Source organism: Martes martes (assembly GCF_963455335.1).
Source record: "Martes martes genome assembly, chromosome: 2".
In the NCBI taxonomy this organism is placed as follows: Eukaryota; Metazoa; Chordata; class Mammalia; order Carnivora; family Mustelidae; genus Martes; species Martes martes.
Window position 1 is genome coordinate 15,893,071 of NC_137889.1, and position 14,163 is coordinate 15,907,233.

The 14,163-nt window shown below is 39.1% G+C and overlaps 1 protein-coding gene across 6 annotated transcripts in view; it reads right to left on the bottom strand.

Moving 5' to 3' along the window:
- The window catches only part of SORBS2 (sorbin and SH3 domain containing 2), a 208,057-nt gene that overhangs the window by 19,777 nt on the left and 174,117 nt on the right, over positions 1 to 14,163 (bottom strand). For all 6 annotated transcript variants that reach the window (XM_080796663.1, XM_080796668.1, XM_080796665.1 and 3 more), the window contains 5 exons: positions 11,786 to 11,874; positions 10,577 to 10,623; positions 6,272 to 6,386; positions 6,059 to 6,187; positions 3,833 to 4,036 (listed from right to left, as the gene is read on the bottom strand). In XM_080796663.1, the coding sequence (XP_080652789.1) occupies positions 3,833 to 4,036; positions 6,059 to 6,187; positions 6,272 to 6,386; positions 10,577 to 10,623; positions 11,786 to 11,874 (584 nt within the window). The remainder of the gene's footprint in view (positions 1 to 3,832; positions 4,037 to 6,058; positions 6,188 to 6,271; positions 6,387 to 10,576; positions 10,624 to 11,785; positions 11,875 to 14,163) is intronic.

Below are 14,163 nucleotides of genomic sequence, written 5' to 3' on the forward strand. Positions count from 1 at the left end.
TAAAAAGAAACCAAGAAAGTAATAATAATAATAATACATCAAAACACAGAGACAGAGAAATGCAGGAAAGGTATGGTCATACATATAAAAATATTTTATGCGACAGTCTCGACTCAAAGATGTTTTGCTGACTTTAAATGAAATCATTAGCATGTTAACTAGAAGATTATCTGAACATGGAAACTCTCCTAGTATTTGGTAAGAGATCTTAGGTGTCAGGATAAGATAAAGCTATTGTAGAGATCACAAGGTCAGACTGTGAAACCGTAAGTGATTTTATTTAATAGATTAGCTCTTTTAAACTAGGGTTCAGGTACTGACTTAGTGTGTCTCTGAAATAATGTCACTGTAAAATGAAAGGTTTCAATAATGTTACTGTTAAACAAAGTTTTCAATAATGTTACTGGTAAATGAAGGTTTCAATAATGAAACCTTTTCTTATCCCTTGAATTTGTTTAGTGTTCTTTCTTCCTGTAATGGTGCCAAAACTTTGGAACTTCCATAATTTTCTCACTTATGTTTGCAAGGTAATTATGACATATGGCATAAGATATTTTTACCTCATTATGCATGAACACATTTCCAAATGAATAAATTCTGAAAAATATTTTTCAAGAACAGAAACTCATCATCGGAACACAACTTGACTTACGGTAACTTCTACTTCAAAGTTAAAAAAATCCAAAGTAAAAGTTTACATAGTATGGGGACATACGATTTTAATGGGAGTAAACTTCTGCTAGGACTCCCATTCCTTTATGTAAACCTGTGGAATATAATTTATGAAGCTTAATCTTCTGAGGCAAAAATATACTACTGTGTATCTTAATATTATCACTATATTTCAGATATATTGAACAAAACAGAATTTTAGTGGAAATTCCTGAAAAATAGTTCTAGGAGCTCTGCCTAGGAACATTCTAAGACATTTATCTATTGTTGCTGAACTACAAAGAATGCTAGACATGGATGGCATTTTACTTTCATTCTCTCTAGGTAGACGGTTTGGGTTTAGAAAGAAAAAAATCTTAAAGGAAGATTTTGGAGATGCATTTTCTAGTTGGTTGTTTAGGATGAGACTTTACTCATGTACTCAGCACTCTTGGCCCCAGGGCCACGTAACTTTCGACTTCTGTGTGCTATAAGAGGAATGGGGCATTAATAGAATTTATTTAGCTATTTTTTTTAAAGGAAATATGATGTCCTGTCAGCAGGGGGTGGGATAAATGAAGCAAAGAGTCACAAAGCTCATGAGAGCGTTCTACCGGAAGATTTGGGACTAAGACTGCCGAGCACCTGATAGAAAGTGATACTACAACTGTGGTCTGTTAGGAGATAGACAGCCACTCCTAGCAAGTCCTGTCTGTGTTCAATTTTTAATAAGACAGAAATTACCTAAGTCTCCTTTGATAGCTTAGAGGAGTTCTCCTACTGGCCAGTGTTCTATTTTATGCTCTTTGTTATATAATGTCATAAAAGATTTTGAAAATCTGTGAAATATGTAAAAATTCAGGATTATGACTTTTCACTTTCCCTTTTTTCTCATGCTCAGGAATATTATGTGGATGAGGAAGAAAGACGTTTAAATCCCACTCTTGTCATGACTGCCACTATCACGGTTACTGCCTGCTCCTTTTCTTGGACCATGGTGGGCAGTATGTATGCTAACAGGTTCAAAGTGCTTAGCTTGACAATGGACTTGATTCTGCTAACAGTGAAACCAAGTATCTGAGTTACCGATATAACATAAATATACCTATAATTCGAAAATCATGGAATTATCTTTTCTCCCCAAAGCATTAGAGTTGGACTCCACTACACTCAACACAGAAATAGTGTCGACCTTTGAATCTCCCCTGACGTAAAGATAGTATGTTGAGAAATGTGATTTGAGTGTGTCAAAGAGTGATTCAAGAGTCAATGAGTTCCTTCTCTATTTGCAAATATCAGTTAGAAACTAGGATATATAATACTATAGTTCCTTTTCTGAAAAGGATTCAGTTCAACACTCCTGAGAAGTTTACTTCATTAAGCCAGTGATATCATTGCATAGATTACCAGATGGGATGAAACCATTAAGTATTTTTTTTTTCAAATTATAGACATGAGCTTTTCAACATGTTTTCTTCCCAGCAGTGAGAATAAACACTAATTGGTTATTAGTGAAATTTCTCTATTTATAAAATGTAAAATCTGGTGTTCTAAGAAAAAAAACTTAGGAAACTGAAAATACATTTAAATCATTAACAATCAAGATTAAAATGCTGCGATCTATAATATTACATTGCCAGTATTAGTTAGGACATTATGGAAGAATTTCTTACATGTTAAATAAGGCTTTGTAGATACATGCTTATTCTTTCTTATAAAATTTTCTTTGAAGGTACGGCCTCTTTGAAATTTAGCTGGTAGTTCTTTTGAGATGACTGAAAGGTAATTAAGACAGATATATGGATGAAGATTCTGATATTTTCTTTTTATCAGTAGGAACTGTGAAGGAAGGACGTTGATCTCTAGAACTAAGCTCTGGTAGTGAAATACACATACTGAAGGAGCTTCTGAAAAACTTTATAATCAATCAGACAAAATCAGAGAGTACCAAACTGTTCTATTACCCAATGATATTATCCAGTGATAAAGGATTGAGAGCAATTACCCAGCAATTACCCAACTGAAACCCAGTCTTCAAAGAGGAGTAGAATAAATAAAATGCCCTTTTAAAAGAGAATGCTTCTCTTGAGAGGGTAGACTCTTCGATCATTTACATATGTAAAATCCTTCTAGGCTCCTTGTCAAGGAGTACTTTGGGTCACCTGGGATGTTTTTTTGCACTGGGACATGCAATGACTTCACACTTGGATAATGTTTGATACGTTGATGTCATTTTGTTAGCTCTAAATGGTTTATTTTCTATGTCCCAGCCAAAATGGTTAATAAGTTATGCAAAATAAAATGTTTAAAATGTTGGGAAGTGGAACAGTTCCTTGGTAATTTAAAGTTTTACACTTGAAAGTTAATGAGAAGGAGAAAGAAATCCCTAAATACCATCCATGAGAAGAACACAACATATTATAATTCCATAGAAAATGAAGGAAAACTTCACACTGTGAGTAAGAAAAGTAGGAAAAGAGCCTTTTCTAATTAACCGGTTCAGGAAGCAAAGCCCCTTTTAGATTACATATTGAGAAAAATAATGATTTTCAGCTAACAGCTCAAGAGAGACAGTAGTTCTGGCACAAAATCACCCTAAACTTAATAACCAATGACATTTTCATTCAAACTAATAAGCAAACTGACTTACAGACCTTAGTTAAATTTTTTTCCTCTTTTTCTATATTAAAAAAAACCAAGACTTTTATAGAATTTTGTCAACTTAATTACCATGCCTTGAGACCATTTTGAGATCTATCAATCTACCTATACTTATATATATGACTTATACCTATACAAATCCATGTAAAAGATGCACCTATAAAAATAAAATCAAGCTTTAGAAAAAAAACCAAGCTTCAGAAAAATTTTCAAAAAGCAGATATATGTGTATGTACACATGTATATATCGTATGAGATAATTGTGATACTGATGTTTTTTCCTTCAGTATTTTAATTCAAAAATAAAATTATCAAAATCCAGCATTAAACCTTTGTGCTAGCGCCCCTCAGAAGAAGAAACTATATTGACGTGACATGGCGCGCACACTTAGAAACATAACATATACATTTTGTGCTTTGCAATAGATTTGATGTTCTAATCTAATGCCTAACGTCACATATTGACGATCTTACTTCAGGCTCCCAAGTATTATACCAATATGTTAGAATGTCTTCTTACCTTATTGGAACTTAAGCTGTGGATTCTATCACTAGAGTAGCTGTGGGGGATTGGAGGGTCGGGGTAATCGTCAGCACCTGCGGTTGGATTCTTCTTGACAACTTCTACATAGGAAACAGGGAAGATGCCTTGTCTGCTGGTTCCTGGAATTTTACCTTCATACCAGTTTTGATCAACTCTTTTAAGGAGAATAACTCTGTCTCCCTGTAATGAATATTAGGAAAATGTGTTATAAATAGAGACGTGATAACAACAACAACAAAAAAGTGTAATTGTCATTGTTGTCTGATAAACAGTAGTTTTCCGTTTGGGAAAAGTCTGATACCCCTAGTTATTGTTGTTGTTTGTTTGTTTTTGTAAGGAGAACACAAATAAACTGAGTTCACTCCCAAATCACAGATTATCCACATATAGGCAATTTCATCATTCGTCCATGACATGAGAATCTCCCCTAGGGATGCCTGGTTAATGGGAATGGACTTACACGTGTTCTTACACTGGTACCATGTGGAAGGACCCGAATCCATTTCCTTAAAAAGCAGAATAGTTTAACAGGGAAAATCTCACTGACAGTAGCGTTATCCTATCACTGACGGATTCAAGGGAATGACCCCCTGCAGGAAGTGCAGCCAGCGTGTCTGAAACGGACTGCGGAAATCAGTATCTGGAAGGGATGACGTTGAAGGGCACAGTGTTTTTCTTCCTCAATCTACACGTGGGAAATAGCAGCAAAGAGTATGGCTCGCAGGACGGGGCAAAGATAGTCCCCTCCACAATCTCTAACTGCGGCCAGGGCTGACCTCCACCTGCTTTGTGTTAAGATGGTGTAGCAACGCTGTCCATTCTTGCTGGCTGGGGACAAGGCCAAGGTGGTCATTAGACATTTTCACAGAACCCCTGGCTTTAGCAATAATAGAACTTTCTACGGTTACCATTGCTGCTCCTGGCAGCGATCGTGCCAATGCCACACAACTCAGCTGAAATTTCAACTTGAAACCATGTGTGGCCCTGAAATAAAGAGGCAAGTTGCGGTTAAATGGCAGTAACTCCGCAGCCGCGTCCAGCAGGTGGTAGGGAAGTCTGGGCCGCTGATGGGGCCCCGAGGAGGACAGAGTCAAAGCTTCAGCGCAGTAGGGAGACCTCCTTCAGGGGACGCTCAAGGCGCAAGTCTTCCTAGAGCCTGTCCCACACCGCCACCGGGCGGGACACACTGAAGGAAAGCAGATTTCTACTCTTAAAATCTGTACTGATTTTTCTCGGTCACACCCCACTGTGGCTAGGCTGCTGCTGGAGCTTTAAATTGCATCGGTAGAAGCTTCTCTTTTACTAGGAAATAGAAGCTGGTTGGGTTCATGAGAAGCTGTGTTGCAGGCTGGGCCGGGGCGGGGGGGTTGTGTGTCAAGAATCGATTGGACCAGGGCAAAGAGGGGAGGACGGGAGGAGGCTCTGCCAGGATAAGAACAGTGGGGCTTCCCTTCCTTGCTCCAGGCTAAGGACTGCCCTGGTGGACAATGAGGTTCTAGAACCACCGTGCAGGTGACTCTCCAGCCCGTCCTCTGTGCAGACCTGTACTTGCTGCCAGCACATGAACATGACGGCTAAGCTTCACAGAACGAAAATCGTTCATTTGCTCTTTCTTCACTGCGTAAAGTTGCTTCAAGTCAAGGGGCTCTCTCCGACATTCTTCAGAAGAGCTCCTAGAACCGGGTAAGTTGCTAGTGGAATTTGGGTCGGTCCTGAGGCCCAGAGGGTGCTGATCAAGGGAGGAGCACTGCGCAAATGACTCCTCTGAAAGGCTCTGGCGCGAGAAGGACCATTCCTTGATGCCAAGATAAAATTAAATGTTGGAACAGTATTTTTGAAAAAAATTTGAATAATAAAGCAGCAGGGCAACAATATTTCGAGGTGCATGAAAGTGTTCTTTTCCTTTTGATGTTTCCACAGAGAGAGGTCCGGGAGATTCAGCCCCAGGCGCCCCTCGGAGAGGAGTCGGAGCCTGCCCTGCTAAGCCCGGGAGGGAAGGTCGCTGCGAGAAGCTTTGTGTCCTGCAGGGGACCTCATCTGGAAGGACACAGGAGCGTGGGTAACATCGCCTCAGGGTGGTCTTATAGAGTCCTTTGTAGCACGTGGGGGAAGCACAAAAATGTCTAAGAAAAAGGTAACCTATTTTAGCTTTGAAAATAAGAGCCTTTCAAAAGGCGCTGTTGGAGAAAACAGCTGGGGTACCTTTCTCAGCGATAGCTCCACATTGGTGTCAGCGCTGAAATTATATTTGGCCAAAGCTTCTCCGATTTCTCCAGGCTGCGCTGGCGGAGGGGGTCTTGCAGGCTGTGCTTTTTCGGGAGGCATGAGTTTCTGCGAAGGAAAACAGGGACTTAGTCTTAATCTGTGTTGAGTCTGGAAGCAAGGACCACGGAAGAGGGAAAGGAAAGGACCTACCTCGACGTAGGAGATTGGGAAAATGCCCACTCTGCCGTGGTGCTCTCCCTCATACCAATTTTGATCTATTTTCCTGAGGATGTAGACAGTATCTCCTTTCTTAAATGACAGCTCCCTGGAAGAGACAGGTTTCAGTGGGTTTTCCCCTGAGGTAGAGCAATGACGGGTGAGATCAACACTCTCATTCGATTGGCATTTGGCTGCGAAATATACTGTCCCTATTAAATAATCGGCCGAGCCCAGTTGCGTAAGGATTTTCCTTGCAAACTCTTAGAATTCACTGATCACATTACAACGTCAGAAGTGATTTCAGAAGAGAACAAGTGTAAACATCACATTGGATATAAATCACGGGCAGATGCCTATGAGATTTAAAGGCAGGGACAGGCGACTGCTGTGTCATCAGGGGTTTATCGTGGAGGAGCGGTGAAGTTTGGTATAATGGTAGGTGAGGTCTGCACTGATTTCATTTGTCCTGAAGCCGGTCAGCTAGTTAGCGGGGGTAACTGACGTCTCTCTTCCTGTCTCCTTTTGATGTGCTAAAGCTTACAATAAGGAAAATCAATATTTAGCTGTGGCACAGAAGGACCATCACCAGAAAATTGTTATTGATGGGTCCTTGAAGCTGGTTGTCAGGCATTTAAGTGGAATGTTTTGATGAGGGATGTATTTTGTGTAAAGAGAAAGAGCTTTTGTTCTTTAGTGGAGCACAGAGAGAAACATGTTTTGAGTGTAAAGACATATACAAATTGCTTGCGGCCTACTTTGTATCTTTTTAAAAAAGATTTATTTATTTACTGGAGAAAGAGAGTGCACATGATTGGGGGGAGAGAGGCAGAGAAGCAGACTCCCCACTGAGCGCAGAGGCTGGATGTGGGGCTCAGTCCCAGGGCCCTGGGATAATCAACAGACTGAGCCACCCAGGCACCTCTAGATCTTTTTTTTTTTTTTTTTTAAAGATTTTACTTATTTGATATCTATAGAGAGAGCAGGCAAATGGAGAGGGAGAAGCAGGCTTCCCACTGAGCAAGAAGCCGACGCAGGGCTCGATCCCAGGACCCCGGGGCCATGACCTGAGGTGAAGGCGGACGCTTAACTGACTGAGCCACACATGGTGCTCCTTGTTTTTAAAAAATAAAAATATTTTCAAGATGGTAACTATGGTTTTCCATCTAGGCTCTTTCAAAGAAGAAGCTTACTTACCTGCTTTTTCCTAAACCGGTAAGTGTGGGTATGTAATTTTAAGTTCTAAAGACATTCATTATTTTGGAGCATTCACGCCTGCCTGCTCACCCTCACTGCGTCTGTTTTTCACGGCTTCGTTACCCAGAGAATTGTGTCTGTTTGTTGTTTTGTTCCATAATTATGTTTTGTCGGAGGACACTTATTTCCCATCTTTTCCCAAGAGTCCCACTTTCCTAGACATCGGCCTTCCCACTCTTGGATCTTCTGCATTGTTTCATTCAGAATATGGAGTTGGGTTGTTTATTGATGCCGAATAGATAAAGAAGAGACAGGTAGATACCAGATGTAGAATATTTCTTATTGATTAAAATAATTAATTGGAAAAAAAGATGTTGCATATTAAAAGAATGATTGAGCAATTAGAAGTGCTAAAATATTCACATTGAAAATGCAGGGGCACCTGGGCGGCTCAGTGGGTTAAGCCTCTACCTTTAGCTCGGGTCATGATCTCAGGGTCCTGGGGTCAAGCCCCGCATCAGGCTCTCTGCTCAGCGGGAAGCCTGCTTATCCCTCTCTCTCTCTGCCTGCCTCTCTGCCTACTTGTGATCTCTGTCTGTCAAATAAATAAATAAAATCTTAAAAAAAAAAAAAGGAAGTGCATTAAATTTTCAGTAACCCTAAAGACAAAGGAGACTGAAAATTTAATGCACTTAAATTTAAGTGCTTAAGATGGAGCCTCACTGTAGTACTTCCCTGTTTTATGAAGTGCCTGATGTAGGAAACAAAAAGCAAAATATTTAATGTTTATAGTCCAACAGCTTTGTTAGCACCAGGTGTGTTTTGTTTCTGGAAAGGAGACTAGGAAGCTTAGCTTTTTGTTTTTAAATGTCAATTAGAGAAAACTAACTTTTTCTTTTCAATGTGAAAAGAAATCTTTTCTATTTTTAAAGGTTTGTATTTAAAATTTTGAAGGCTTCTAGATAGAGGACAGAAATCTCACTTAATGGTTTTCAAAACTGTGTCTCTCTCATCTCAGACCTAGATTTTCTGAGCCCCATTATGGTAAAGGTTGCTTCCTCCCTCCCCTAAACCTTTTGAATTGCGGCTATTGACAACCTTTGGAAATGACATTTTATCTCTTTTTCTTATTTTACAATTGAGAGATTACATTGGGTGAGTTACTGAGCTGCGTTTTTGTAAATTAAACGTTTTGCATTAGGTAAAGAAAAATAGCTTTTAAAACCTATTTATTTAAAACAGATACATCTATCGGTCTCTTGTTTATAAGATGTTAGGCACGAAAAGCACTCACATCTAGCTATTAATTAAGAGCATTTCCAGGACATTCAGTGCTTCTGGGGGTGTGAGCCTTTTAAAGCTGCACGAGTCATCCATAACCTCGACTTTTGTGTCAAATAGGGCGACTACAACTGGGGACTGACTGCTCTTTACATTTCCTGAGAACAGAACCAGAGGAAAATGGTTAAGCAGCCATCACACCAGCTCACTTATGGTATGTGGGAAACGTTTTTTGTTTTTGTTTTTGTTTTTTACGAAAAATATGGGTTGGCTTCCATGGGTGGTTATTGGATCGACTTCTCTGAAGGCTTATGCAATTAGATTTTGTAGGTGTAGAAAGATTTTCGTGAAAGGGGGGGGGGGTGGCGTAGACAACCATTCAGAAAGGCTATGCCATTTGCCAGCCTTGAACCTTTGCTAACTCAGAGCTTCTGCAATGAGGACAGGGCCTTGGAGGATGCCATAAGGCTTGGCACTTGGAGCAAACAAAATCCAGTGACACAATTAACACCCCAAACACTTTCCTCAGCACTGTACATCATCTTTCTCCCAAAGCCTGTTTTTTATTAAGCTTTCTTAAAAAGCTGAGGGCCCTGGGTGGATACCTTTCCTGTGTTATGTGCCCCATCATTCCTCAGGGTTTCATACATTCTGATTGTTTGTCACAAGGAAGAAATGAAATGTACATGTTCTAAGTCATTATTTTGTAAAATTGGCATGTGTCATACAAATCATCACACTGTATCCAAAGAGCTCGGTCACGGCGAGTAGAGTGTAGTACAAAGCAAGCAGATGTTACTTATGTCATCAAAAAAAAAAAAAAGGGGTAGGAAAGCTTTTCTTCAGGATATTTTTAAACACTAGCTTTAAGCCATCTTAATTTCTAGATAGCATTTTCCTGTTTAGTTCATTCACCATCTCAGCAGTATTACCCACATCTGAGTGATTTTATTTTTTGTATGTCTTATGGCAGAGACAGTTTCTAGAACTATTAATTGATTAATATAATATTAGTATACATTTTTATGAATAAAATATTTTATTATTATAAAAATTCAGTCTGAACAACACAAGATAATTTAATGCCAATATACAATGGTTTCAATATCTTGAATTCTAATGGAGATCAGAGTTTCTGAAATCAGGTCTATACACATGGGCCACGACAGATCTGGAAGGTTCCCTCCTATTTAAGCCTCTTTATGTGCTTAGTACTAACACATGCCCATCTGATTAACAAGTTCCTAAGTACAAAAGGCAAAAACACCAAACCAAAACAAAACAAAAAAAACTGCCCCACAGGAGTATGAAAACAGCAACATCAAAAGACCAGAGGCGAAAATTTTGCTCAGAATCTCAACATTAAAGTGTTAAGACATGGAGGTTTGACTATGGGAATCTTTGTTCACTGTTCTACTCTTCTACCCTACAAACTATCCTGGATATGGTTGGATAAATAAATGTTATCAAATTCTCTCAGTTAGTGTTTACTCGCCAACATTTTACTTTTATTCCGTTCTTGACACAAAAATTCTAGAAACAAAGATTCTTAATATCACTTTGTTTTCCTGTCGTTTTGAACTCATGGTGCTCTAACATGTTTAGTGTCATTTAAAACTCAATGTTTGTCAATTAAACTTCAGATGAAAATAAAATCAACCCCATCCCAGTTAATTGTGAAGGAAACGCTAATTACAGCCGACTGCTCAACTGGGACTTAGACCTTATTTGTAATACATCTCATTGCAATATTTACCTCTTAAATATTACTGAAGTGTTTGAGCCACCCTAAGTTGTTTAATGAACACTTATCTTACTTACTTAGATGTCTGAGCTTTAAAATCATAAACAGCTTTTGCAGGCAATTTCTGAAAGGGAAGGTAAACAATTAGCAGTCACTTACAATCTGGATTTTTTTTTTCAAGAAAGTAATTTCATGTGAATCAAAGGGAAATGAAATCACAAAGAATGATGAAACATATGTAAATCCTTTATGCAATTTATCAATCAACCAATCAGTCCTTCATTTAGGTATTTAAGCGATAACAGGAATATAGTAGATGACTTTTTCATCATAAGCACCGAATATCATATTTCATCTTAGAAACTAAGGAAGATGAATGCTGGAATAGGGCTCTGCCAAGGGTTCTGTCCCAGGGTTGAATCTGGCTTTTCCCGGGATAATGCCGAGGGTTAGTTGCTCTAGGTTTTATGTATCGACATAACTCCTTCAGAATCATAATCAAAAGACGGGGAAGAGTCATGAAAGAGACCATCATCCCTTTTCCTAAACAATTATCAACATAGTAGCAAAGAAATCTTAGCCCAGTTATCACTGGGAAGCTAGTTAGTGGCCCAAAGCACAGGCTGGGTCATCTTGAGCACACGGTAAACCAGCCTTTTGGTCATGATAAGACGTGATACACACTCTCCTTCCATCACCCTGTTCCCCACAGCTAGCCATTCCAGATCTTCCTTCTCCACTTCCCAGTAATCCCCTCTCCCCACTCTCTTTCCTCCTTATTCTGTGAACTTTAGGCAACCTGGAACATTCTTGACTTCTCTGGGGTCCCACAGGCTCTAGACTATAGGAGACACAGCCTAGTGATCCTCCTGGATTGACTGCCAGTCCGAGACCTGTTTTCAGCTGCCATCCAACAGCTCCAGGATAGCACATACCAGAGCTCCGGCCCTGAGTCGGGGCCGCGGACAAAGAGCTAGTTGGTAGGCCGTTCCTAGGAGCCTCGATTTTTCAGAGATGTTCTCCAATAAAAGCAGGCCGGCAAAAATCGTTATGCCCAATTTGTATGGCTTTGCAACACAGATGACCTAGGGCTCTCCCCTACATCAGCGGGGACATTTGTACAGGGAAATCTCCTTCCTCTGTGGGGCAACCCAGCTCGAGACTCTCGCAGAGCTCTATTGTTCATGCATGGGGGTCAGTTCAAGATTCAGAGAAGCCTCACGGCTGACAAGTGCTTTGCCAAATACGCTGCAGAAAAAAGACTCAAGTAGCACTAAACACACTACCTCTTTTTCCGGAGTTCCTCTTCTTTCCCGAGGTGCGCTTCTCCCCAGGTCAGTCATGGTGGAGGCGTAACTTCGAGGGGACTCATGGTCTGTGGGAGAGGACGGGGCCGGAGTGAGTATCCACTTAATTAAAAGCTGACCCTTCTCGCCATTTTCCTGGTGGCAACTCTTTTCTCCTTCAGATTTAGAGAGACACCACAATGGAAGACATGGGTATACAACTCATAGGTCATTACAGAGTTGCGAGAAAAGACACAAAACCAGTGCATTTCAAAAGGGACAAATATCCGAGGTGGCAGAGGTGTTCTAATCACACATATAATTGTTACATTGTTGATGTATTTAATGCTGCAGCACTCGGTGTAGACAATTCATAGTCCTGGGGATTTCCCATCTCAAAGACTTAATACTTTCTATTCCTTTTGCCTCCAATTTATAATTACTCGGCGGGACCGATAGAAGATGGGCAATTGGAAAATAGCAACAGTTTACAAAAACTAAAACATTTTATGGAACAATTTAAGAATGCAGTAATGAAAAAGAAAAAAAGAAGTACGGTGATGGCAGAACTATGGATGTGTCCCTTCCCCCAGCCCTTCTTGCTGCCCCCCGCCTCATTAAATCTAAGGTGTTAAATCTAAGATGTCATTTAAAGGGTTAAAAGGTTTGTATCTTTTGCCTCCCCTTTTGCTCAAGTACCTTATCAGAAAGTATTTTTTATTCTGAGAAACAAAGGGATAAAAGTTCTCTAAACAGATAGTATCGTATTGGTTGCCAAACTGCTTATGAAATACTGAATAGTTTCTGTTTACCTTAAAACAAAGTATAAATAATTATATTACAAAATTATGATTACAAGTACCTCTTAATGGTCCAATACTTCATACATTGATACGTAGAAATGTAACTCGAGGCTAAAAGTACCCCAGTAATCTCTGTTAACCAGTATACCTGGGTCAAAATTAGTAAATTCTTTCTTTTAGCCTTTAATAAATTTAGTTATATTGGTTAACAAGAAGCATTAAAAGTAAAATAAATACAGCCAGAAAGGAATTTAAAATGCCAATTCATAAAAGGAAAACATTGTTTAAAGATTTTGACAGCTTTGACTATAAGGAAGAATTGTCTGCTTAAAAGCAGGTGGGATATCAGTTACATGACAACATAAGGATAAAGGTCTAACTCTCTATTAGTTGTGAATTCCAAAGTCTTTAGGTTTAATAAGGTAGCAAGGCCACAAATATTTCATGTAAAACTTAATTGGTTATTTTCAAGAGTGAGATAGGATTATGTGCCATTTATTTTCCGTTTTAAATCATATACCTTTTATGATCATAGGGCTCTCATACCAATCATTAAATTGTAAATTACCCTTTTTGCTAATCTTTGGAATATAAACTCTTTTTCAACTGGGCTAAACAAAGTTGGAAAGTAAATCTTTTATTTCATTAAATGCTTTTCGAAGCTCTCTCAAATCATGTTTCAATAATGTACTCTACCTGTGCATAAAATTGAGAAGGGATTATTATTATTGATTTACTTTTTTTAAAAAAAGATTTTATTTATTTATTTGACAGAGAGAGATCACAAGTAGGCAGAGAGGCAGGCAGAGAGAGAGAGAGAGAGGGAAGCAGGCTCCCTGCTGAGCAGAGAGCCTGATGTGGGACTCGATCCCAGGACCCTGAGATCGTGACCTGAGCCGAAGGCAGTGGCTTAACCCACTGAGCCACCCAGGCATCCTATTATTGATGTACTTAACTAAATAACTGGAATTGCCCAATATTGGGGAAAGGTAGCTAATTAATTAAAAACTCAAACTATGACATCTCAATCTCAGTCCGTGAAAATTTCAAACTGTAGGCATTGATTTAAAAATTCTAGTTTATTATTTTTGAAGCACATCGTATAGTATAAATGAAAGCAAAGATAAACGCTAGTAAAATAAGCAAATGTGTGCAATGGCAGTTAACAACTGAGCCGCACATACTACATTAATATGAAATTTGATTTTTTTTAACTATAGACATTATATTCTAGACTATAAAATCTGAATTACTAGGAGTTTGAATCTCTTTTCTCCTACCTACTCCCTAAATGACTTTGGTCAAATCTCACCTTCCCTGGGTCTCAACTAGAAAATGGTGCTTATAATGACACCTATCACCTAGGTTCAGGCCAGTGTTAACTAGATAACGTTTGTAAAGCACTTTGCAGCGTCCCGTGCATAGAAGGCTGTTGATAATCCAAATTTCAACATGCAATATTCTTTCCAGCTTCTTAAAATTTATGTAGTAAACAGATGTACTTTAAGGATTAACAAAAAAAATTGTATAAAGATTGTATGAAAATGTAAAAACACCCCCCAAAATCTCAAAAAA